This window comes from Lissotriton helveticus, chromosome 9 (assembly GCF_964261635.1).
Source record: "Lissotriton helveticus chromosome 9, aLisHel1.1, whole genome shotgun sequence".
Lineage (NCBI taxonomy): Eukaryota > Metazoa > Chordata > Amphibia > Caudata > Salamandridae > Lissotriton > Lissotriton helveticus.
Window position 1 is genome coordinate 441,316,107 of NC_136070.1, and position 27,693 is coordinate 441,343,799.

General features: G+C 46.3%; 1 protein-coding gene across 4 annotated transcripts in view; it reads right to left on the bottom strand.

Moving 5' to 3' along the window:
• Positions 1–1,365: 1,365 nt before the first annotated feature.
• The window catches only part of XRCC3 (X-ray repair cross complementing 3), a 143,478-nt gene continuing 117,150 nt past the window's right edge, over positions 1,366–27,693 (bottom strand). For 3 of the 4 annotated variants that reach the window (XM_078660259.1, XM_078660261.1, XM_078660260.1), the window contains 2 exons: positions 10,305–10,351; positions 1,369–2,488 (listed from right to left, as the gene is read on the bottom strand). In XM_078660259.1, the coding sequence (XP_078516385.1) occupies positions 2,239–2,488; positions 10,305–10,351 (297 nt within the window). In that variant the 3' untranslated portion in view covers positions 1,369–2,238. Of the gene's footprint in view, positions 2,489–10,304; positions 10,352–27,693 lie in introns of all 4 variants that reach the window. The other variant, XM_078660262.1, reaches the window with a different exon arrangement.

Consider the following 27,693-nt stretch of genomic DNA (forward strand, 5'->3'; position numbering starts at 1 on the left):
TCATCAGTTATTGGATTAGCCTTACTGGGTCGGAGTCAAGACCCTGTGTTGTTTTTCTAGTTCATGAATCGCATCAGCTGTGGCTTGAGTCAAAAAGCTTTGGCCGGCCAGCATTGGAGTGAACAGCCAGAGCTTTTTGACTCATTGCTGCAAGAATCTGACTCGTGCCAATCCTGATGCGATCATCACTAAAGAAGACCCGCTGTCACTCCTCTTGAAACACGCACTCCTCTGGGTCGAAACGTCGACGTACCTGCTCAATCTATTCCCTTCTCTCTCCACTCCACATGAAAAGCAAAACTGTTTATGGACTGGAGTTTCATGTGCATAGGGATTGAGGTCTACTGAATGAACATTTTAGATGCATCTAGTACAGCACTGTATATACTTTAGTCACTTTGTCACTTCTAGATCACCTTATCACAGATTAGTTTGTCTTGCATCGTTTATCAATATTGTTTTCTTGTTGTGACAGCCGGACTATGTTAAAACGATAAAATTGTAAAAAAAAGAGAAATGAATTAAGTTGCGAATACAATTCCTTTTGATTACGTCAAACTAGGTGTGTTCTTCTTTCTTCATGCATACATGTTTATGGTAGCTTAAAGTAATTATTTTTCTCCCGACAGAACCTACTTTAACATATATTTTAATGCTAAATGAGGTTCCACATGTTACCGATTAACAAGATGCACTTTTTCACACGATTACTGAAAGTTGGCTACTTTTTCTGTTCAATCAATTATGTCAAAGTGAAATTTTGTTTGTTTTCGTCACATGAGGTTAGTTTGATCTACTGTTAGGACTTGGTGAGGTAGATGAAAGCCAGTGCTATATAAAACCTCTAAAATAAATAACTAAATAAATAAATGTATGTCTTAATATCTCTACAAGTTTTGCTTTTTCAAATCACTGTATCATGGGCAATGTAGCAGGATGGGATGACCCACTTCATTGAAAAGTTTAGTAGTGCTTCTAAGTAAGTGCTTTCCAATTTTAAGAAGTAAAACATTGGTTAATCGGTAAGAGAGCACTGGGTTGAGTTAGATACCAAGGCTAGAGAGGCCTTCGGCGCAGTGAACACATTATTCTGGCTTGGAATACTGCTACTCAGTAAGAGATTTCCCATCTTATTATTTTTCAGAATTACTTGTTGAGAGATCAAAGAAACATTGTCAAGATAGCATTTTTGGAGCAGCCAATGGAAGACACGCACTTCTATAGGAAAGCTGAACAGGAAGGGTGACCCAAAAGAATGGGGAACCAGCAAAAACCCCAGGTTGAAGTGTCCCTTCCTAAACACTGCTTAGCTTTAACTTAGAAAGCCAGACTAGATGTCTAGGAAAAATATGTAATTACTCATCATTCAACTGATTTTATATCCGACTTTATTCATTCCACTTTGAATTGAGATAACATCTATTTTTGATGCTGTTAAAATATTGAACTTTCTGAAGATGGCAGATGGAAAAGGCCAACAATTGTTCTGTAATAGTATAATTATGTTGGCGCTTCTTCAGGGTTGAAGTTTTTTTCGATGACCAAATAGTTCAAATGTGCTACTATAGTGGCAAAAAAAGTCAATAGGAGCGATTACTATCTTGATGTTTTTGTACACATTCCTTATGCAGGACAGATGTTTTCATGCTGTCCTTCGAGTTTTCAAGCCCTTGAGTTAATGGAAACTTGTCCACTAAAGTGTGCACAATTTGTGAAGGAAGTAGCATTTTGTTTGGGGTGATTTTTGTTACAAAGAGAGATATACACAGAGTGTGATGTGGATATGTGTTCACCAACCTGCGTAATTTTTGTTGTGCTTTCTATGTTCAAATGTTTAAATGATGACACCTGCCGTCTGCAGTTTTTCACTGCAACTTTTTAAAGAGGATACTCATTTGAAGCCGAGACATTATACGTGGTTGAAGGAATTCACATTTACTGCTACTGACCAATGTTCGCTTGGCTTGAGCATGCCACTTAGTCTATATAACAGTGTTTTTTGTACAAAATAAAAAAACAAAGATGACAGACAAAAAAAAGAAATTCAAATTGGCAATACCATTGACACTTTAAAAGTTTTTATAAAGAGCTGGAAAAATGTTGTATACACTTAGAAATATTGTTTATTACCATAGTAGGAAAGTAACGTTAACAATAAGCCACCTTCCTAAATGGCTTTTTAGCCAGGAAATCTCTTAAAGTTTGATTCCTTCCATGAGCATGAGAATAAATTGAAAATCATGACATTCCCACTTTATCTTCCACTCCTTTCACACCGTCCACATTTATAGTGTAACAGCAAAATGACTGTGGGAGATGAGGTGCAAAGACAACCTCCAGAGTCCGCACTACTCCGCTGCAGGACATCGATGCCTCCCCAGCACACTCCTCTGGTTCACTGCTCCGGGTGCGAGTGACCATCAGTCGCATCAAGAGTTGATTGGACCATGTGATTCCAAGAGCTGGGGATACCTTTTTATTCAAAATACTGACCAAAAAGAATAAAATATATTAATCATTTAGTTCCTTTAAGATAAATAAACTGCATTAATATAATCAAAAGCCTGATTCCACGTACAAAAGACACAAATACAAGAAAAGTGAAAAGCTATATGTAGGAGTCTTTCTTAGTATATATGGCACACGTATTTAAGGGAAGCACCCTGCCCTAATACAGACAATCCTTTTGGTGATTTTAGTGGTCTTAGACAACCATACAAAGCTCTCTAAGTGGTAGCTGAGGAGAGCTGCCTTCGGGCTAAGTCCAGAAGGAGTGTAAAGCAGCTTGTTTTACCAGTACTAATCATAATCATATAGTGTAGGTTAAGTGAAAAAGAACCAAACTGTAATTATAAAAATATGTATTTATTATAAACACTCCCTAACATGTTGCAATACCTCCTACCCGGAGATATAATCACAATACACACAATACTTCAACAACAGAACAGGTAAGTAGCACAAATACACAGTGGTCTCCAGTGGGAGACCAAACCCTATACTAATAAAGTGGAATGGGAACCTGCGACCAAAGTCGAGACTGGACCAAGAAGACCCACCCAAGGTAAGTACCCAGAAAGCCCATGGAGGCTGTGTGCAGAGTGGAAACACATCTGTGTGCTCAATACAAGTCAATGGGGAAGTCGCTGTTGCAGTTTTCAAGAAGGACCCTTCCCAGAGGACCTTGAAGAAACCCCGTGGAAGATGGAAGGTTGGAGAGTCACCCCACCCATGGATACCCCAGGAACCAGGATACCTACACCAGGGAAGACGGGTGCATAGATGTGAAGTGATGTCAGAAACCACGTAGACCACAATGGAGGACCTCAGTGAAGATGCCACTGGTGAAGAAGATGAAAGAGTCCAGTGGAATCCAAGTGTGGATTCTTGAAGAACAGTACCTGCAAGTAGAGGGGACAGAGTCTTGGCCCCTCTGGAGTGCCCATGAGGCACGGAAAACCAAGGACCACTGATGCCGGAAAATGCAGGAGAGTTGATGCTGCCCTTGTCACTGCAGCTGTGAGGAACAGACGATGCTGTGGAAGACCAGGAGCCGTTCACGAACGTCCCCACGTCAAAAGTCAAGAGCCAGGCGGTTGATGTCTGGCGGGAGCACCAACAAGCCTTAGCAGCAGCAACAGATGAAGAAAGCGAAAAAGGTGCAGTATCGGGACCAGAAAGGTCCAATGGACTCACCAAGAGCAGGAGAGTCAGACCAGGCCCGAGCAAGCAGGGGAGCTCACTGAAGCCAAAGAAGACCCTCAAGAGGACCCACAGGCCGAAGGCACAGGAGTCGCAAGAGGACCTTGATCAGCTCACCAAGAGTGCAGGCCCACGGTGCAGAGGATACAGTGAGGATGGAGATCTTGGTAGCAGGAAATGCTGGACACTGGTGCTTCTTGGAGCCCGAAGATCTCTGGAGAAGAGAGCCAACAAGCCTTGGCAACGGCAAGTCTGGGCATTCATAGGGGTACTGCCCCGGTTCCGACGAGGGATACGTACTTCAAAAATGCTCAGAGGACAGTGCAGGCCTTGAGGGAGTTGCAGAACCACCACCTGTGTGGCAGAGCCTTACGGAGTCCGTGGGACGTCAGGAGCAGCAGACTGGTCAGCTTGGTTGGGTGCCCGAAGATGCAGGGGAGTGACTCCTCCTCTCCAAGGGAGATTCATTTGGGTGTCTTGGATGTCCACAGGCCTGGAGAAGAACCTGTATTGAGCACAGGCACAGACAACGCAGAAGACTGGCAGGAAGACGAGACAATAAGCAGCAGGAATCTTCCCAGATGCAGTCTCGGTTCCCAAAGCATAGTCCAAAGTACCCAGACAGTTGAAGACGAAGTGGTTTCGGAACTAAATCTTGTCCCACTACAAATCTGAAGGGCCAGCCACAGGTAAGCCCGTACGTACCCTAGGGAAAGGATTGGGATAATTCCAGGATCCTGCCCAGAGAGGGACTGGACAGAGGATAGGATACTCCCATGACCTTTGTCCAGTTTCGCACCAGAGCTGGAGTCAATGGCACTGGTTTGAACTGGAGTTTGCAAGGAAGGCACCAAATGTGCCTTTCAAAGCAGTCTGGTGGTGCTGGCAAACACCCCTACCCCAGCCCAATACAAAAAGTCCTGTCTGGAAGATGGTTACACCTCCCTGTGGCAGGAAACATATTGTTCTACCTACCCTTACTTGAGCCTGGCTCAGCAGCAGGAGGGCAGAATTGTGTCTGTAGTCGGCAGCAGCACTAGCTTGCTGTTAGACCCTGAAAGGCTGGTACCAGGAATACAGGGGGGCTCCCTAGGGGAGCCCCCAATACATGAGAACCTACATCCAACACTCAAAACTGTGTTGGGGTAGGATTCCAACATGTTTGATACCAAACATGTCAAAATCAAAAGAGATAAGGAAGAGCAAAATATTTTAATGAGGTCCTACACATATCAAGGTAGGGGAAGTTGCTCCTTCATCAAAATGGGCACCAAAGGTTGACCCAAGTGGCTGGTAGTCCTGTCGCAGGAAGACCTGAAGGTCAGATCTTGGTGCCCTCACACTCCTGTTAGGAAGTCATGCTTCATCATTGGGTGCTCCTCGTCAGGCCAGCGCTGCAAAGATGGACAGGCCTGGGGGCTCTTTGTCGGAGATCTTTTGATCCGAATACACCGGATAGATGAGTGCAAGTGAGGGAGCTAACTTACTGTGTACCTAGTGGAGTCAGTGAGTGGGGCTAGAATAGGCACTGGTATCCTAAAAACGATTTTTTATAGAGGAAGGGTACCAGGTCTAAATAAAAACAGTGGTGCTCTGCTGGGGGAACTGTGGACACTGGGTCTTGATGGAGGTGCCCAGGAATGGCTTCGCTCCTTTTTTTAAGGACCGAACCTTCCAGGTCTCCTCCTCTTCGGCTAGATCAAACTCCCACGCCTTTTCCTATGGAGTCCCACAGGGCTCGGGTTTGAGCCCTCTGCTATTCAACATATACATTCACCCTTTAGCTGAGGTGGTTGAAAATTCTGGGCTGTCTTTTTTCCTATGCCGATGATACCCAGATTATGTTCTCTTTCTCCGACGAATGGACACCGGCCCTCTGATCTTAGTTTGGGTTTGAGTAGGGTCCCTCTCTGAATGGATGCAGAACAATCTGCTTAGACTCTAGGAGACAAAACCAAAGTTATAATTCTACGTAAAAGGTATGATCTCTGGAGGCTGCAGCATTGGCCCACTGAACTGGAAGCTCTCCTCACTTCTTTTAGCAGTGTTAAAAACCTGGGGAACATTGTGGATGAGTCACTATCCATGAAACAACAAGTGGCCAAGGTGACATCCACCTGCTTTGCAGTCCTCAAGTGGCTAAAAAAAGATCCTATGGCTGATTCCTCTCTCAGCCCAGAGGATGGTGATCCATGCCGTTGTGATTTCTAGACTGGATTATGGCAACGTCCTGTATTTGGAAGCGGACAAATCCACCATCCACAGACTGCAAGTCATGCAGAACCCAGCTGCTAGGCTTCTCTATTGCCTTCCCAAATTCACTTTGTTCTCCTTCAACTCTTTTTTGGCGCGAAATCCGGTTGTCAGGACGCGAGAGTTTATACTGGTCGGAAGAAATGGGGACGTTCTACTCGTAGACACTTATTGGGCGTGTGGCATATCATAGCATACACCTCAATCGCGAAACTCTATTTGACATTTAAAGGAAAACTAAAGATATATTCAGTATGGTGCTTAAGGAAATTCTTGTTTGAATTTGCGTCCTGTTCAAGCTACGTCCTCTTTTAACTGTTGTTCTTGATGCTATATTTATATAGGATACGTACTTAAATAAGTTCATTTGTCTACACATTTCACCACCTGAAGTCGCATTATTCTGTCTGCTGTTAATTCGAGTAAATTTTGCCCTGAGGAAGCCCGCTTCGGGCGAAACGCGTTGGCTGTTTCTTGGCTGTTTTATTGGTTATCCGATATTGAGAATATTGACTGTTCACATGTATCATCGTGTCAAGAAGACTTATTAAAACAAGACTTTTTATACATCAACGAAGGACATCAGCTGTGTTTTGTTGTATTGATACATCTTTTTCACTGTTCTCTCAGTTGCCTCTCCAAGTGCTTGTTTTATATTCTTTGTGATCTACACTGGCTGACCGTTGCGAACCGCATTAAGTTCAATTCACTTTGCTATATGTTTAGGGTCAAATCTGGTTCTGTTCCGAAAAACCTCCTGGACTTAGTCCACCTCTACCATTCCTCCCATTTCTTGAGATCCGTTCTGCTGATTCGGGTTGTTGTACCAAAAACTAAACTGGCTCGCATGAAAGGCCGTTCGTTTTCCTACATAGGACTGTTACTATGGAACTCCCCGCCAGCTTCCTTGAGAGACTCAACATCCCTTCTTGCTTTCTGTAAGGCTCTAAAAATCTGGCTTTTCTAATCTGTGATACAGATCTCTATCTCTCTATTCCTACTCCAGCCCTGCACCCGGAAACCCCTCGGGGTAGCTGCGCGCATTACAAGTCTTGTAATAATAATAATATAGCCGCCGTAGCGGCCTATACCGGCTATTAAAGGCCTGCTGCAGCGTTAAAGGCCCGAGCCAAAGGCGAGGGACTTTAACAAGGCAGCGGGACTTTAAAAGCCGGTATAGCCCTACTACGAAGGGCTATAAGGCTATTAGAACAGTCTTCATAGAATACAGAAAAATCCCAAATTAGCAAGCTAATTGACTACACCATGTAGCTCAAAGTACATCGTCTAATCCACATTAGTTCACAGAACAAGAGCTATCTCGATCGTAGTGCCAGTAATAAAAACTGCAATATATAAAACAAGCATTTTAAACAAGCATTGCACAAATATGCTTGAACCATGTAGGTAGCCTCAGTCGTAGTGTCAAAATCTTTCTATTCTGTTAAAAAAGAGGTTTTTTTGCAATGTTGAAATGTCAATTGTGCATATATTCACTGTCACTTTATTGTATTGGTCAGTAATTATGTGTTTTTTTTAATATTTAGAATTGTCCTGAAGAAGGTGTTTTTATCTTCAAGTTAACCGAAACGCTGCGTCGACAACTGTTTTTAGCCCACTATACAACCTTTTTATACTGGGTTTAATCTTTGTGATTTAAGTATTATATTTCGATGTACTCGAAAAACTGTATGAATAGTAAATGTATAAATGTACTGAATAAACTTGTATGAACTTTCCTTACAATTTTTGGTGACAGTTTTGATGTTCTCTATTTGCGCAATGCTTGTTTAAAAATGCTTGTTTTATATATTGCAGTTTTTATTACTGGCACTACGATCGAGATAGCTCTCGTTATGTGAATTGATGTGGATTAGACGATGTACTTTGAGCTACATGGTGTAGTCAATTAGCTTGCTAATTCGGGATTTTTCTGTATTCTATGAATTTTGATTCCCCTTGTCCCGTATTGGATAAGTAAGGGACCTCCCTAATCTGTTTGAATATTAGAACAGTCTGCCACTAGAGGGCAGAATGTTCTAACAAATAAAACAAAGCCTTGAGGGAGCGCAAGTGGATTGAAATCCCCTCCGGCTCCCTGAAGCCTTTGTTCACAGCCAGAGCTGTGAACAAAGAAACATTGGAATGTTGGAGCTCCGGGCTTATACCAGCCATTATAAGCCCGGAGCACTCCGTTGTTTTCAATGGAGCTTCCAACGTTCCAATGTTCTAATAATAATTCAGCGCCTGCCGTACAAGCTCAGTCATCGCACTGGGCCTCAACAATACATTTGCATTGTTATTCCTGCAGCTTCATCCAACAGCACGAGTCAACACTGTGCGCTCATTTCACTAAGGGGTGCTCTACCTTTCCATAGAGGCTGCCAGTCCTGCTCCTGACTGCTCAAAGAACTTAACAGGCATCCATTCAGATATGCGCAACTCACAAACACAGGCACATGGCATGTGATGCCTCAGGCAATCTTGTCTTTTTTGTCTACAACCCTTAATATGCTCGAATGTTTAAGCATAAACTTATAACTGAAAGCCAACCCAACAAGTCCTAGAATGCAAGGTTCTGCTGGCATCTTAATGATCTTGAGAAGTTAACTTAATTATCTTTTTCTACTTTAACCCCTTCCGCGCTCATGATGAGCTGAGCTCGTCATGAGTTGCGCCGCTCGCACGCTCATGACGAGCTCAGCTCGTCATGTGACGCGGCTTTTTTAAAAAACGCAGCGCGAAAACCGCTAGCGCAAATGCGGTTAAATAATCTCTGTTTTTTCAGATTCCCACGTTCTCTACGCTAAAAGCTTCACTTATTTTCATTTACGTGGCACCTTTCAAACCTTTTATAGCCAGTGATTACATTTGTATTTAAAGCCCCTGAATGCTCAACTGGATTACCACCAGGCGGTGTACTGTCCGAATCGAATAATTTTTGTGAAGCCTGATTTTCTTTGTTGTTGCTCTCACAGTGCACCAATGAAAACATCCGAAACAATATTAGCTTGGTGAAAGTGCTACACTTTATTCTTAAAGCACAAGGCTTGCCTACCTTTCTTGTTTAAATCCAAAGCCTGCAACTCCACGGTGCACCCAGCTCACTTAATCTTATATCCTTAAAAGGATTTGGCACATAAATGTTGTGAGCTTTGTTCATAAAGCGAACCCCCCCCGCCCCCATGCTACGTCAGCCATTGGTGCACATTTGCATGTTTTTAATAAATGCTTGACGACAGGAGACACAAGGAGCCCTACCACTGAAATTACTAGGATAGGATTTACATATGTGAAAATATAGATGGTGGCTTAAAGCAAAGCATACACCAGTAAGTGTGAGGAATTAGACAACCTTTAGGCAGCCAAGCTCAAAGTCTTACAGCAATACACAGTAGGTGCAGGTGGAAAAGGGCAAATAAATTAAACAGTTACAATATGCATTTACTCTAAAACTCTCTTAACCACCTAATCTATAACTCGCACTCAATTGTTTTGAAACTTGTTGGTCCCATTCACAAAGGTAGGTTTTTCAAAGCTGGAAATTCACTCCTGCGTGGTTAATCTTACATTTGGAGTTTTTACTTTTAACATGGAATCTGAGAAGTTCTCCAGTAAATCCCTGGCAGATCTGTGATAAATGTGTGGGACTGTAATAAAAGGGTGTGAGTACTCCAGTTCACAAATGTAGCCATGAGGAGTGAATCGCGGCAAACGGTGCATTCGTACATATGTCCCTATAGGTTGGCGAGGGTTCATCATCCAATAAGACTGCATAAATAGGTGGTAATCACGTGACATTTGATTTTTACTTACGGGGAGTGTTGTACTTTTGTCTGTTTAACATTTGGGCAATAAACCTTTTCTTCTCTGGCATGGAAATTAATATTCTAATGGGGAAACACCTTCTCTTAAAACCCCTTCAAATATCGGAATATTCCCTTTTACATTCCCGTCCAGAAATTGCACTTGCTCAATCCCTTTGCAGAAGTACATTTTAGTGTTTCCAAACAAAATAACAAAATATGAGTTTGTGGGCGTTCATATACTTTTGCAGGGTGGTCCGTCCTAAAAAAAGGCTCTTGTCCCAGTTTTAGAATGGTGGAAATTCGTCATACTAGCTGACTTACCACCATCACAAGAACACTTTATGACTGTAATATACCACAAATCATGCGTGATTCTGTTAGTTTTACAATTACAACTTTTTTTTGTGTGTACTTAAGTAACGCTTGGATGCTCAAAATGTTTGTGAAAGGAACCCTCTGAATTTAATATACATACATTTATTTAGTTACATTTTAAATAGTTATATATATATATATGTTTAGGATGCTATAAAAACATACCCAACATGACTCTGCCCAACACTCGTATCGCCAACTGCATCAGTAACCTGTAAGAAATCCAATTATATCAGTTTGATTTATATATTACACCTACTAATCAATACAGATACAAATGTGGTTTCAGCGCTGACCCGCCATTTTAGGAGTCAAGTAGGGCATCTCCAAAGAAAGAGTCCCCAGTCAGACCCCTCAGCTTATGCTTTGGTCAGGGCAGCGGCTCACCTCTCACAAACAGTATGTAAACACTGTAAGAATAGGCACATCAAATGCTCATTACCATGTTAGAAACATCATATTTTCTTAAAGATATTGGAATCATTTCTTAGGCTGCTCTGGGATCACTGCAATGCTTGTGGAGATTCATGAACTAGATGAAATGCTGAAGATTTTTTTGAAAATCAGGCATGCCGATCTCTTTGACCACAGCAGACACTATGAGCAGCTTATAAACGCCCCCACATATAGGCGCCCATCAAGTGATCTAGAATGCAGAAAATACCTAGCCGTATCAAAATAGAGACCACATATAGTCCCAGCTGGTCAGATGTTGCATAGTTATCCAGAGGCAGAAACAAACTTGGACCTTTTTTTTTTTTTTTAAATTATTTTTATTGTTGCATCAGGCGGAACATGGGTGCAGGAGACAAAAACAATTCGGGGGAGCGTCAACATTCCGCTCTTCCCGATCATCTGCAACTTTTCAATGTCAGGTACATAGCTTTCATCGTGACGAACTTGTTTTTTATTTTCACCCCAAACTCCCTCCCCCCCCTCCTTAACTCCTGAGAAAGTCAGCAACTGAGAAGCCTCTATCAAAAGCCCCCCTTCCCGCCCTCCCACTCCCCTCCCTCTTCTACAGCATACCCCCCTTTTCCGCCACCCCCCTCGCCCCCGAGTCTCTCTCCTCCTCTAAGTCTTGACACAGTATATAGGCAATTCAACGACCCAAACCCTCCAGAAACAACTATGTTGGATTCAGTGACAAACGTGCCACCCCGGCTGTCTCCCCTGCCACCCGCCCATTCTCCCCGGACAGTCCTACTCCAGTCCATGGTATCGCCTCCACTTAGTCCATATTTTTCGAAATTTCCGAGGGCACCCTCTAGCTTTGTAGGTCACTCTTTCGGCCGCCATATACATATCTAAACCCCTCCTCCATTCATCCAGGTTGGGTTTCCCAGGCGCCCCCCACATTCGTGCTATGTCTCTTTTTGCTACTACCAGAGCCAGCAGCAGGAAAATGAGCAGGTATCGTGTGATGTCTACTTCCGTCGACATGCCCAAAAGCGCCAGTTTGGGATCCCTAGGAATCTCCACCTCCAATATCATACTCAGTTCCCTGAATACCTCACCCCAATATTCCTGTATCACTGTGCAGCCCCAGATGATGTGGAAGAAATCGCCTGTCTGACGCTGGCATCGTATGCAAGAGGTGTCGGTCACCCTCCCCATCCGGGCAAGCCTCACTCTATCGAAGTAGGCCCTGTGAAGGATCTTAAACTGTATGAGGCGAAGCCTCGATTTTATGGCCACTTCCCTCGGGTGCATGAGTGCTAGTTCCCAATCCAGGTCCTCCATCGTGCCCACATCTGCCTCCCACCTCTCCCTGAGTGTCCGCAAGTCTCCCAACATATTATTTGTCAGTGTTTTGTATGTCAGAGATATTGCCCCCCTCTGTATCTGCTCCTGTAGTAATCGGCCCTCAAGTGGTGCAAACTGGGGTATGTCTGTGAGCGATATGTGCTGAGCTCCCCAAGCATGTCTCAACTGCAAGTATTTATAGTATTGGGTGTTCTGGAGGCCAAAGTCCTGCTGTAGCGCCTGGAAGGTTTTTAGTTCCCCCTTTGCTATGACATCTCCCACCGTGGAGATGCCAATGTCATCCCACCTGTGGAATCCCTTCAGTTTATGTAGCTCTGTCAGCCACCTACACGACCATAGGGGTGTCTGTCGGGTGAGCCTTTCATGCCAGCCCATTCTAATTGTCGCTCTGCGCCACGCCGTCAGGGTGATCTTCGTCGCTGGTAGGAGCTGGCGGCCCCCTTTCCCACCATACAAGAAGTGTAATACCGTCTTGTTGCCCCATTTGGATCTCTCTAAAGCATAAGTGGGATGGTCAGCCGGGGCGTGTAACCAAGCATTGATCGGGGCAAGGTGTTCTGCCCAGTAATAGGCCTCCAGATTAGGCAGCGAGATACCCCCACTGTATTGGTGGCGCTGCAGGGTCGTGAGTGCCACCCGGGACTGCTTCCCCAGCCACAAGAAAGAGCGAAGATCAGCATGGATCGTCCGCAGTGTCGCTTCTGGTAAGGGATAGTACTCATTTTGCAGGGCGTATAAAAACTTTGGTAACAGGATCATTTTATACAGGGCGGCTCTGCCTAACATGGTGAGCGGTAGCGGTCTCCATCTATCCATCTCCGCTGCCACCACTACCCTATTTACGTTGTCTGCGTATGAGCGCCGCCTATCCCTGGTGATAAACACCCCCAAATACCGGAAGCCTTCCGTAGTGTGAATGAGCAACTCAGGCAGGCACTCCCCCCGCCGCTCACCTTGCGGGTCGTAGAGAATCGACTTATGCCAATTTATAGTGTGTCCGGCCACTGCCCCAAATTCGCCCAGTTCCTGGAAGAGGGCCGGGATCGTCCTAGCCGGGTCCGTCACATATAGCAGCACGTCATCGGCGTACAGGGAGATCTTCTCCTGGTCAGTTGCCGAGGCCCCCCAGTGAAAGCCAGTTACCTCCTGATTGAGCCGAATACGTATCGCCAGGATCTCAATCGTAAGGGTAAAGAGGAGTGGGGACAGCGGGCACCCCTGACGTGTCCCCCGCTCTATCGCGAATTCTCTCGACATTCGCCCATTAATCCGCACTCTCGCCCTCGGGTTCGAGTAAAGAAGACTCACCCACTGTCGGAACTTGGGTCCAAACCCAAAACGCTCAAGCGTTCCCATCAGGAAGGGCCAGTGGACCGCATCGAATGCCTTCTCCGCGTCCAATGAGAGGAACCAGTGTGGCTCCCTTTTGTCACAGACTTCCTGGAGCCAGTTATGTGTGCGCCGCAGGTTAAGTTTAGTGGCCCTGTCCGGCAGGAACCCGGACTGGTCCGGGTGCACAAGGTCCGCTATGACCTGTCGGAGTCGTCGTGCCAAGATGGTGGCGAGGATTTTATTCTCACTGTTCAGAAGGGAAATAGGGCGATATGAAGAACAGTCCTCCCTGGGCTTGCCCTCCTTATGGATCGGGATTATGGTGGCCAGGGCCAGGTCCGGCGGGAGACCTCCGGAGTCAAACGCCCCCACATAAAGTGATTTCAAATGACGTGCCAGGAGGTCCCCCGTCCGTTTGAAAAACTCCGCCGGGAAGCCGTTAGGTCCCGGGGTTTTCCCTGGTTTCAGGACTGCCACTGCCTCCGTAATTTCTTCCAGGGATAGGTCGGCGTCCAGAGCCTCACTATTTTCGGGGGTCAACTGCGGCACTTCCATACTACCCAGGAACGACTTTACCACCTCGCAATCTCCGAGGTCCCTAGCCTTGTAGAATTCTTCAAAATAGGTCGCAAAGGCCTCTGCTATCGCGACATCTGTTGATGCTCGTGCCGAACCCGGGAGCCCAATCCAATCAACCCATCTGGCCGCTTGCTCCCGCCTGCTCAGCCACGCCATGAGTTTCCCGGATTTGTCGCCTACATCATATATGCGATGAAGGGTGGCCAGCGCCTGCGTGCGCGCTTCGTCCGTGAGCAGTTCCCTGTATAGCCGTTGAGTGTCTAGCAGAATCCTTAGACGTCCCTCCCCCTTCGTCCTGTGGTATTCAGCTTCTTGAATCAAGATGTTGGCCTCCTCCTGCGCTATTTCCTCAGTGCGTTTCCTTCTGGCCTCCCCCACCCTGGAGCTGAAGCGGTCTCTCAACACGGTTTTCATGGCTTCCCATAGCGTAACTCCCGATTGCACCGACCCCTCGTTTTCCGCCACAAAGACTTTGATATCCGCTCTAATCCCCCCTAGAATTCCAGGAGTCTGGAGATCCCACGGCGACATACGCCACTGTGCCTTTCCACTCCCCCTACCTCGTCCTATATGTACAAACAGCGGGGAATGGTCCGAGACACCCCTCGCCCTATATTCTGCCAAGTCCCCCGTCGAGAGTTCCTGCCTCGTAGTGAATATATAGTCCAATCTAGAAAAAACCTTGTGGGACCCTGAGTAAAAGGAGTAGGCTGCCTGTACAGGATGGAGCCACCGCCACACATCAGTGAGACCAATCGTGTCCATTCTACGGGCCAAAGCCGTCACTGCCGTCACTGCGTGAGAGTCCCCCGATCTATCACTGGTCGTGCACATCACATCGTTGAAGTCCCCTCCCATAATCTGTGTCGTGTCAGCAGTGGCTAGCAGTATGTTCGTGATCTCCTGCATCGTCCGGTTTTGTAATTTGGGTGGAGCATATACTGACAGCAGCGTGTACCTGCGCCTCCTCCATGTCCCCCTGCAAACGTGCCCTGCGGGTCCAGCCATGTGCGTGTCACCGTGAATGGCGTCGTTTTCCTTATGAGTATTGCTGTGCCCCGTGAGCCCGTTGTGTATCCCGCGTGTGCTAAGACTGTGTACTGCCCACGTGCTAGAAAAGCACAATGGTTCCCCCTCAAATGTGTTTCCTGGAGGAATATGATGTCTGGTGCTATGCGTTTAATATAGGCATTGACCAAGCCCCTCTTAATTTTGGAACCCAGGCCGTTTACATTCCAGGTTAGCGCCTTTACCCCAGCGCCATCCCGGCTAGGTTCAGCTAGTGTACCTGCCATTGCACTTCACACCGACCACCGAGTGCCCGAGCCCGGGTCCAGGGCAGTAGCAAGGGTAAGCTCTGCTGCTTCACTGACACCACCCCCCTCCCCCCCCCCAACTCCCCCACTCCCCAACGTGAGGAAACAACAGTACCAACATGCCCCCCCCTCCCCCACCCCACCACCCTCCCCTTCTAGCTGCGCCCCAACAGGGGACCAAACTATCCATGGGAGTAGGTCAGTCGCCCTCCCGCACATCCCTCCCCAGATTAAACTGTGTTCAGTTCAGACACCCGAAAAAGAAACTGTAGGGGGTGTGCCAACTTGCGTGCTCCTTGATGCCGAGCTGCTATCTCATCCGAGCTGCATGTTCCTGCCTTCAAGAATGGGAGTCCTGAGTATCTACGATCGGGTCTTGACCCGAGGAGCCTTGCTCTAACTGGCGGATCTCCTTAGCCAAGGGGTGTAGCGATTCGCCTAAGAGGTCCATATCTTCCTCGGCGGATGAGGGGCCTTCCGATCCCTCCACGTCATCCCCCTCGGAGCGTACCCCTCGCCTCAGACTGCTGAACCGCGATCCCGCCACTGGGTCTTTGCCTGGGGATTCCGATCTGCCTCCCCTGTTGTTGGCCGATCCTCGGGTCCTATTTGGCGTCGCCGCGCTCGTGTGTTGGGTCCTCCGTAACCTCCGTCGTTGCGGCTTCGGCCGCTCCCAGCTCGATCTGTCCCTCACCTCTCTGTCCATTGCGTCCCGACTGGCCGCCTCCCTACTGTTCAAGATAGGGCGCTCCTCCAACCACTGCCAAGCGTCTTCCGGGTGGGCAAAAAAGATAGACTTCTCCTTATATATCACCTTCAGCTTGGCGGGGAAGAGGAGCATGTATTTAAGATTCAGGGACCTCAATTTCGCCTTCACTGCGTCAAAGGAGCGGCGTTGTTTCGAGACCTCCTGGCTGTAGTCCGGGAAGATCATTATTGTAGTGTTCTCAAGGCGGATCTCTCCCAGGGCCCTGGCCTCCCTCAGAATAAGGTCCCGGTCGGCAAAGTTCAAGAAGCGCGCTATAACTGGCCTGGGTCTCGCGCCCTCAGGTGGCTTGGCCAGAAGCGCCCTATGTGCTCTTTCAATAATAAAGCATGTAGAAAATGGCGCCTCGGGGAAAGTAGCTTTCAGCCAGGTCAGGAGGAAGGCGGCCATGTCCTTTTTCTCAATCCCCTCCCTAAAACCTACAAAGCGGAGGTTTTTGCGCCTGGACCTGTTCTCCGCATCGTCCACCTTCCATTGGAGGTGACGGTGTGCAACCTGTAGCTCTGCCATGTCTTTCTTGAGCGTAGTGATCGCCTCCCCGTCTTCCTTCACTTTGTCTTCCACTGCCGTTACTCTTTCGGTCAGGTTCCGGAAGTCCTGGCGCAGAAGCGTCACCTCGGCCCCAACCTCGCCAATCTTGGTCTCTAGGGCAGATCGCGATGCCTGGATGTCCGTTCTGGACGCTTGGATGGCCTCCAGTAGCATGGCCGTGTCGGTGTGGGGGCCTGGATGGTCTGCCATGGACCGTGGCGCCGCGAAATTGTCCATAGGTCCCTGGCGCGGGGGTTTGGGTGCCGGGTTATTCTTCCCCATCTCCTCACCGCACAGCCGCCCAGGAGAATATGCCGGGATCCCTGCTTCTGTATGAGAGCGCCGGTCAGGGTGTGAGCCGCCGGATGACGAGAGCGTGGGTAACTGCTTCCGCGTCTCCCCTCGTCCAATAGTCCCCCAGGCCCTGGGTCTCTCCGCTCGGTTCACCTGCAGGGTGCCCGTGACAAGATCAGCCCCATCTCCTGTGGGCCACAGTCTCGCCGCACTCTGTGAGCCGTCCCCGCCACATCGCTGCTGGTCCCAGCGCCCCCGGGCCACTCCACCATCAAGGTGGCTCCAGCCGGTGTCTCAGGGGGGGGGGGGGAGAGGGGCCGCCGCAGGCCGCGGCGCCCGTGGAAATGGGTTGGTGCCCCGGCGAGGGTCGTCCCCCTCACTCCCTCCGCTCACCGTAGGTGTCTGGTCCACCGCCCTCAGTGGTGCGCCGCAGCAGGAGCCGGGTGTCTTCTCCCGTCGCTCTATCTCCCACCGGCCGCCATCTTGGGACGGGGCTGTTCTCCGCCGAGTGGTGAGAGCGGGTCTGGCTTGCTCTCCCAGCCGCGCGTCACAGTCTCGGACCGCGAGGGGTCCCTGGGTGGTCCGCCGCTCGTTTCTTCAGGCAGCCTGTCGGGCACAGCGTCAGTGTGTTCGCCGTCCTCCGCGCCGCGCGGCCGCCATCATGGCCGCCCTCACCCCGATGCAGTCTCCGGGCTCGCCGAATTCCAGGGAGAAACCGCACCTCTACCCCGGCCGCCTGCACTTCGGTAACCGGGGTGGGTTCGCTTCAAGTTGGTGGGCTTTTTAGCTCGATGTCAGGGTTTTAAAGTCGGATTATGGGGCAACTCGGCCGGAGCTCCGGCGAGGCACGTCTAGTCGGCCATGCTGTTGGCCACGCCCCCCCCACAAACTTGGACCTTTAACACCTCCTTTAGCCTGGGGTTAAGACAGATAAGCAGTGGGGGTTAGCACAGATAAGCAGTAATGATCCTGCACAAAGTTGAGCTTTCAAAGCACCATTGACTCTGGAGCGGTGTAGATAAGATGTAAAGGCCTACCTCGTTGGAGCTTGTGTGAAAGCTTAGTAGGGTATAGTGTAACAACATTGATTATTTATCTCACACACTGTGTATACCAATGTTCTGTCAGGGCTACCAACCTTTTTAACCACGTTTATCTGTTTAATACTCTGCAAGATCGCCACAGGTCTTTGTTAGCTGGAATGGATGTATCCCTGATACTTCAAGTCAAATCTTCCTTGAGTTTAAACTATCTGTCAGAAACAAGATGCCTCAGCAAATACACACATTTCTCAGCGAAACTGCACGTCTCCTTTCTCATGGTCATTACACTCTTATAATAATAATAATAATAATTATCCACATTTGTAAATGGGGGCCATCAGGAAGATTAAGCAAGCTATTGCCCAGAGTCACATGGTGCTGGGCTAATCTGTCGCTGGCGCCGGGGATTGAACGGTGATCCCCAGATTCCAGCGTCAGTCGCCCTGGCGCCACACCTCTCCCCTAAATTCAATACATTTAAACACTTTTTTTCATACGTTGTATCATGTGCCTTTTTATCAGATCCAAATATCAGGATATTATCCAGAAAAAATGCTACACTCTCATTTCTTTAAAAGGGATAATGGGAAACATTTACAACAGCAAATGTTGATGCTAATCCAAATGGCATCCTTTTGTACTGAGAAGCTCTTTCAAAGATCACAAACTAGGTTACTCCCTGTGGGGGTCTGCCTAATGGTACACTGACCACGTGTCCAATGTAGAAGACTGAGGCACCTTCGTAGTCACCAACATCTCTGTGATGTTTTGGAGGAGATCGCGGTCCAGCCAGGTGTTTCTGCTAAGGTTGTGCAAGTTCAAACAAATTCTTAAGTAATTGTGTACTTGTGCACGACACTGAAATCGCCATCTCTTTAGTGTATAAGTCACAAAGCTTCTTCAATTTATATCTGACCTCTTATCTTAAACTCCGATTGGAACGCTGCAATTTTTGTGAACACAACTCTGGGTACTATCTCATGGCGGAGCCCTTTGAGCTTTCCACCTTTCTCATTGAACCCACCAGGAATCTCACCACCCAAATGGTGCCATTCACTGTTCAAACTTTAAATACCTCTTCGCCACTCCACCTACTTTTACTGGCACATAAATGCTGATCTGGGTTTTTGGGATCCAATCTAACTTTAAGATTATTTTGCTCACCCCACCCAAGAATGCAGGTTCCATCCCTTGCTAAAAATGCTATCCCTCCCATCTAACTTCCCCTAAACCCCAGCATCCCATCAACCTCAACCACTCAAACGTTTTGCAAATGAGGAAAACACAGTTTACTTTAAATTTCATGAGTTCTACCCCATGTAAACTGTCAAACATTACCTCTCCAACAAGCGTATATGCTGATCCTGAATCTGCCATGACCCTTAAAATTACCATCCAGAGCATACGTTTTAAAATTGTTTTTTTTAATAAGTAACTTAATTGGCATTTCAACATGTCATACAGAAAATAAAGAAAGGAAGGAAGTATAAATGGACATCAATGTAGGTTACTTAAAAAAAAGGTAATGTAAATCTTCAGATACCGCCATCAATCTCATGCCTCTTTTATCCATACAGGAGTACAAAGGAAAAATTAATTAAACTAAATTGGAGTTAATCATCCAATTCCATCCACCATGCTATAGTGTGCTGTCCAAGGACCCCATATCATTTACCTACAAATGTTAACAACTTTCCCTAAGGTGTCCGATGTGATCACATACTGAAGGTCGGAATGCCTGATCTTCGTCTCCACAGGATAAGGGGCACTGGACCACCAGGAGTCAGCAGCAGGTAAAGCTACACTTCAGCCTTCACTGCCAAATGTCAACGACTTCCCACTTCAGCAGAAAACCCCTGCATGGACATGCTGGGGTTGCTTTTAGGGCAACTTGGTCAGTGAACAAATTAAACTACAGAGTCCGTTAAACAAACAATTGTGTTTATTCGAGCAAAAGCTAACTGGCCCACAAATTTCCCTAACAAGTAGCAAGTTGAGCATAAATAATCCATGCATATCCATGCTCTCCTTCCAGTTTTCTAACTTCTTCTCTACTCATTACTTAAGTATTAGCAATCTTATTGCTTTCTTCATTCATCTAACACATCTTGGAAAAATATCACTTTTTTTTGCACCTGTGGCACATTTCAAAACATGCAGGACATATTTTAGTGTTGCTCTTATAAAACTTGATTTATATTGAACATGCCCCTTAATGGTATTTCCAGTCCGTCGTCTAGCTGTTTTTACTTTTATTATGTTCTCAAGCTCTGTTTTTCCCCTATCTTTAGATAACGCTTTTCCTCACGACTGACACTAGTCAGATCCTGACAGTTCTCTCATGTAAAGTGCAGCATGTCCGGTACCCAGTGGTATTGCCACTGTCTGCTCTGAGCTTGAATTTTCCATTGATAAGTTTTTCTTGCACCTACTTACTATTGGTTGCTTCTATTAATTGATTCATCTATGGTACACATCAGGGAAGCCAAATTTCTCCTACTTTGTTTGCCTTCCTCTCTCTTTTAGTGATTATTCTTCAAGAAGACGGTGCCCTTCTACCACTAACGACATTGCTGTCCAAGTTGAAATTTTATGTGGATAATGTAGTACGTTCTCTCAAGGTAACTGGTGAGAACTTCGAATGGGATTGTAAATATGAATTTCTAAATGCAAAAATAAAAGGATCAGCCATCACGACCCGCACCACCACTTATCTTCAGACAAGCTCACCAACTCGGCACACCCGGAGGCACGACATTATCATACTGCTGATGACTAAGAAGGGCAAAAAAGACAAAATAAGGCATTAGGCCTTTTCCATCTTTCCATTCAGGATCTAGATCAACATCCCTATATCCATCAGAACCGCATTACCGCTGCTCTAATTTAAGAAACAATTGAAGACTCTCCTCTCTAAAGAACGCTACATCAGAATGCATTTACCACCCACAACCCAGCTACCTTGCCTGTATCTGTCAAGATTGCGCAAAGTGTAAGGTGTCCGATGTGACAACATACTGAAGGCCTGAATGCCTGACCTTCTTCTCCACAGGATTACGTGCACTGGACCACTAGGATTCAGCAGCAGGGAAAGCCACACTAGCCACTGCTGAACTCTTCCACAATGCGAAATGGCAACAAATGCCCACTCCAGCAGAACGCTGACGCATGGACGTGCTGGGGTTGCTTGTAAAGAAACTTGTGCTCAGTGAACAAATTAAACTATACAGTGCATTAAACACACAATAGTGTTTATTCGAGTGAAATCTAACCGGCCCACATCTTTTCCAAACAAGTAGCAAGTGAAGCATACAGAGTCTCATAGCTCTCAACAGTACCAAAGGACACCATTTGTAATCAGATCAGAGCAATACAAAATAAATAGGGAGTCACCCTTTATGGCGAAAAGGGAATGGGTTTATAGTCAACAAAAAAATAAAAGATGTTCCCTTTTCCTGGTTGTGGATGATAGAGCGGACTGCAATATACAGCCCTTCTATCACTGCGTTTAATCAGCAGCTGGGGGGTATGATCAGGTTTAAAGCGCACCACACAGTAACAAATTTACAGGGGAACTAATCAGTATGGATCATATTCCTTTCTTAAACATGCATAGTTATAACAAATTTCAGGGATATATGAGTGGTAAGACAAGAGGTAATGCTCAAATAATAGAGGTTAGGTTGATTTAAGTCAGTATATTTATTTATCACAAAATTGATATTATACATTTTATTAACATTTCATAAAAACAAAATATCATCCATTTTATACAAATAAGGACAATGCTTTCTATGGTAAAAAACAATCTATACAAAAGATGTAAACAGAAAAACTTTGTTACTAAGCATTCTATTCAACAGACCTCTTTATTCCATTTCTTAAAAAAATAATTATTCCAGTTAATATTACCTGTCTTCTAAATATCTCTGTTGAATAGAATGCTTAGTAACAAAGTTTTTCTGTTTACATCTTTTGTATAGATTGTTTTTAACCATAGAAAGCATTGTCCTGAAGGTGTTCAACTTGTTCACCGAAACGCCGCATTGACAGTTTATTGTGCTTTTTCTTTTATTTATAATTTTTAATAGAAAATGTTTTATGATTATGCTTTTGTATAAAATGGATGATATTTTGTTTTTATGAAATGTTAATAAAATGTATAATATCAATTTTGTGATAAATAAATATACTGACTTAAATCAACCTAACCTCTATTATTTGAGCATTACCTCTTGTCTTACCACTCGTATATCCCTGAATTTTGTTATAACTATGCATGTTTTAGAAAGGAAAATGATCCATACTGATTAGTTCCCCTGTAAATTTGTTACTGTGTGGTGCGCTTTAAACCTGATCATACCCCCCAGCTGCTGATTAAACGCAGTGATAGAAGGGCTGTATATTGCAGTCCGCTCGATCAGATCAGAGCATACACAATGCACAGATCAAGATCCAACACAACCCTTGTCCTCCTCTTCCAACCTTCATTTGGTTGCCTTAGACATACGCCAGGCTTTCCATACCAAGTTAACCCCATGTCTGGCTCTAGCCTTGTTTGTGCAATCCCATTCTGAAATGTCTGGATTGGTTAGAGAGAACTTGATTAACAAGGCCTTTGTTAAGAGTCTTGTGATTGTAGACTTATCTGTTGACTAAATGCTGCCAAGATCAAACCGTTCCAAAACACGTTTAGCCCACACAATGAGTACTTAATAAGAACTTGTAGGTTTACACTTAGTCTCCCTCCACGTCTTCTGTGTATTTATGTATTTATTTAGATATATAAAGGGCACATATAGAAGATGAAAAATAGATGGTTGTTTATAACCAGTTGTGCATCATTTTCACCAAGAAAGGTGAATCCTAACGGTTTTTCAGAAGAATAAAATAAACTCTTCGTTCCAGATATTTAATGATAACTTGTTCCAGAACTTGGGAACAATCGATGAAAATCTTAGGTCACCCTGAAATTTATTTTCGGTTTGGGGGACTACAAGCAAATGGTGGTTACTAGAAAGCATTCTTAAATGATAGACCGATTTGCTTTAGTACTTTGGTTCTAGTCCAAGCAGGTACTGAAGTCACACTTGGAAGTACCCCCTTCCATTGAAAGGGAGCGAATGACTAGCACTCCTGAAGTTTGAAACAAGGTCTGTCCCTCTTACAAACTTCAAACTGACCTACCCTGAAGGATCCACTATAAGAATTGCTATAACTTATATCTCTACATGTCACTTTCTAAAGAGGATTGCCTCCTATGGAACACAACCTGCTCTCTTAACTCTAAAATTAGCCAGGCATAGCACAGATAGAAAACAACTGTCTGTGAAAGGGTTATACCATACATTTATATGAACACATCGAGCCTTTCAACCCTACTCAGTACTCAAACAAACATATCCTAACACATCCCTAAAGTGAGAATGAAAAGAGCCAAATCAAACGGAAAATACTATGAAAAATATAATCTAACCATTAACAGAAAAAGCTGAGTTTTTAGGTCTCGCGCCTAGCGTTGCACTGCGCAGCAGTGCTCGCGCAGGGAGAGACCTCGTGTAGGGGGTTTGAAAACAGACCTAGGAATTGCACACACTTGTGCGTGTGCTTTTCCTTTTGGGCCATGCTATAACAATGCTCCTTCAGTAGTCTGTGTGCTGTTCACTACCCCTCCCTCAACTTTGGAGATAAGAGGTGGGAACGGCTCGGGCTTGTTTTTCATTGAACCTCGGACGCTGAACATACAGAAAAGCTGTGGGAGTTTGATTTTTAATTGTGCCCCTCTTGCTGCACTTCCGCATTTTATAATCACTGTAAATTGCGGGCGTTAATGTTCACCAATTTAATGGTACTCATTTTACCGACCTCGGGAGGATGGAAAGCTGACTAGGCCTTTTCGACAGTCAGTGTACCTGCAAAGGGGTCTGACTTAATCAAGCGTCTCCATTAGGGCGAAGGGAGCAGCTAGGGTCACAACAAAACATGAGCGGTTAAGAGTTCGGGAGATTACGGCATGTCAAAGTATTAATAATTGTCTACAGCGTGTTCTTAATTGCCTTAGCAGTAAACGATATTCACTTCTGGATAAAATGCGGAGTCTACGCATCCCTATGATCTAGGCCTTATAAAGGGAGCAGCATGAGGTTTTTTTTCATTGTAAACATGTTCCCTCCTTTTGTGATGGTGGTTTTCTCAGTTCTGTCGACAGTCATGACTTTAAAGATACAAGTTTTTTTTAACTTCAATATTAAAAGACCTGATCGTTTGCATCACCGAGCCTCCAAAGAAAAGACCTAAAAATATAAAACATTTATGAAGTTTTGTAAAAGTCTCGTTTTTTAGACTGAATACAACCTGCCTGGCTGGCAAGTTTGGCGATCAGGTGAGTTGTAATGGAACATTGAGCTTGGCAAAATAAGCAGAACAAGCATTTGCAATGTAATAGGTCTCGCATTTGCGAGAGTTTAAGCTATTGGTATTGTAAATAACCATGCCTTTTTATGTTTTAAAAAGCAACACGTAAATAAAAGGCATTGCCATTTACAATGCCAATAGCTTAAACTCTCGTTTTTTCTTCTGTTATGCACCCGAGTTCCCAAGGTACAAAGCAGAACACAGACCACAGAATGTATACATAAAAATGACTTATACAAAACTATGTAAAAGGCTAAAATGATACCATGTGATGTTTATGAATCTAAAGCCATAGACGACTTCTACCAGTGGCATCTTAAGAATTTTGGGGATCCTGGGCAAGAAATATTTTCAAGCCCTTGTTTGAAACAGCTTTTAATTTTATTACACATTTTACATTTATTCATTCCCCATGATGACAAATAATCTTAACTTACATGTCAAAGGATGAGGTATACAAACAAACAGAAGTGAGGTGGTGAAAAAGTTCACCTTCCCAGGGCACACGCCTCGGAAGGTGGGGGGTGGAGGGGGCAACTGTGCAAATGGTGTTTTGATGAATTGTGATTACGGTTTCTTAAAGCTGGGAGGCAGATTTTTTGTTATTGGGAACCTTAGACTACAATAGTAGTAGACAAGTACTTGGCTGCAAAAAAATCAAACATAATTTACAACGCCAATAGCTCTAACTTTAACAAATGCGAGACCTATAGCATTGCAAATGCTTGTTTAGCGATGTTGTAGAGCCCCGCTAAGATGAGGTCAACGCTGGCTGCGTTTTCTGTACTTTCAACCCTGCTGCACAGCACCGGTGTTGCTGTACAATACAGCAAAAGAAAATTGACCAAGACAACAGATCTCTCTCATAGGGGAGACCTACTGGCATTGCCAATGCTTAGTAAAAAACACTATGACCCGGCCATTGCTGGCTGCATCAAAGTGTTTTGGATTTTTTTTTCTTACGGGAGGGGCAAAGGGGTGAGGCAAAAAACAATGGGGTGAGGGGGTTGGGGGCAAGCAATGACGAGGTGAAGGGGCAGGGGCATTGGGCAAGCAACAATGTGAAGGTGCTTCCTTCCCGGAGAGCTGGAAGCACGCCGAACTCAGCGCTCTACTGAAGAAACCATCAGCCGACCCCACCGACCTCAAGAACTACCGCCCCATCTCGCTGCTCCCATTTCCTGCAAAAGTCATCGAGAAGACCGTCAACAAGCAGCTGGCCGCCTTCCTCGAGACGAACGGATCCCTCGACCTCTCGCAGTCTGGATTCCGGGCCAACCAGAGCACCGAGACTGCCCTGATCGCAGCCACCGATGACATCCGAGCCCTGCTCGACAACGAAGAAACAGGGGCCCTCATCCTCCTAGACCTCTCCGCGGCTTTCGACACTGTCTGCCACCGCACCCTAGTGCAGCGCCTCAGCAACGTCGGAATCCAGGAGAAGGCACTGGAATGGATCATCTCCTTCCTCGCCGGAAGGACACAGAGAGTCCGCCTCCCCCGTTCAGGTCAGAAGCCACCGAAGTCATCTGCGGCGTTCCTCAAGGCTCCTCGCTCAGCCCAACCCTCTTCAACTTCTACATGAGCCCCCTTGCAGCCATCGCACGCCAACACAACCTCAACATCATCTCCTACGCCGACGACACCCAGCTGATCCTCTCCCTCACCAACGACCCCACCGCCGCCAGAGCCAACCTACACGAAGGGATGACAGACGTAGCCAAGTGGATGATGAACAGTCGCCTGAAACTGAACTCGGACAAGACGGAAGTCCACATCCTGGGATCTTCACCCTCCGCCTGGGACGACTCCTAGTGGCCCCTCGCCCTGGGCAGCGCACCCAAACCAACAGACCACGCATGCAACCTGGGCTTCATCCTGGACTCCTCCCTCTCCATGACCAGACAAATCAACGCCGTCTCCTCGTCATGCTTCAACATCCTGCGCATGCTACGTAAGATCTTCCGGTGGATCCCCACCGAGACCAGGAAGACGGTCACCCAGGCCCTCGTCACCAGCCGTCTGGACTACGGCAACTCCCTCTACGCTGGTACCACCGCCAAACTCCAGAAGAGACTCCAGCGGATCCAGAACGCCTCAGCACGACTCATCCTGGACATCCCCCGTCGCAGCCACATCTCCGGACACCTGAGAGACCTGCACTGGCTCCCGGTCAACAAGAGAATCACCTTCCGTCTCCTCACCCACGCACACAAAGCCCTACACAACCAAGGCCCCGGATACCTCAACAGCCGCCTCAACTTCTACGCTCCCACACGCCAGCTTCGATCGACCGGCCACGCCCTCGCCCTCGTCCCCCGCGTCCGAAGAGCCACCAGAGGGGGAAGGTCCTTCTCCTACCTGGCCGCCAAGACTTGGAACTCCCTCCCGACCCACCTCCGCCTGACCCAGGACCACCTCGCCTTCAGGAAGCAGCTCAAGACCTGGCTGTTCGAGCAGTAGCGGACCCCCCCCCCTCCCCTAGCGCCTTAAGACCCTCCGGGTGAGTAGTGCGCTATATAAATGCTGTGATTGATTGATTGAAGGTGGGTAGCGGGATGGGGTAAGCAACAACGGAGGTATGAACAGGATATGGGCAAGCAACAACGGAGAGGGATGCGAGGGGGATGGGGAAGCAACAACTGGACAAGGCACAGCAAACAATGACTGGAAGGGTTTAGGGAAGCAGTGATGAGCCGAAGTGGGGGGCACATCTCAAGCAATAATGTGGGAGGGAGGAGAGTGGACGGGGCAGCAGCAACAACGCAGGACAAGACTATGGACAAAAAACACAGGAGGGGAGAGCGGGATCAGGCAAGCAATGACGGTGGCATTGGGACCAGGTCAAACAACAACGCATGCAAGGGGACGGGCAAGGAATGACACATCGGGACGTGGGGAGGAAGCAAGATGGTCTGGAAACACATACACGTATTGAGTGCTACAACCTAAAGAAAAAAAAAGTACTTCTGGAAGCGTGCAACAAGTGGAGTGACACTGGCTGCCAACAGGATGTAGTACTTGGTCCATGCTCTGTGGAAGGGACAAACACATGAACAGAGAGTGAAACTAATACAAGGGGATCAATGAGAAGCAAGGAAACAAGAGTGACTATGAAGCCAACCAATGGTAAGAAATGTGCAGGCTCTAAGCCCCTTGAACGTAATCAAAATGTCTTGCAAGTAACAGCTCATAAATTGTCTTAGGCGAGACCTAAAAATGAGGAGCCCCTACTTTCTCCTCATTAATCCAAACCCTTCATTAATTATTCCCTCCTAAAGTTACCCCACATACACAATCCCACTCACCCCTTCCACTGCTTATTTTATCAATCCGTGAAGGACAAGAGGGTGGCACAGGCCACTGTCAGAACAATACTTTCTTTTCCTCTTCCTGCAGGGAAGAGAGAGGCTCCCCGCAGGCAGTAACACACTTGCAAATAGCCAAACTATGTAAGGACTTGAGATATTTTAGAAATTGTTCAGAAATATTTTGAAACTGGACTGCAGCAT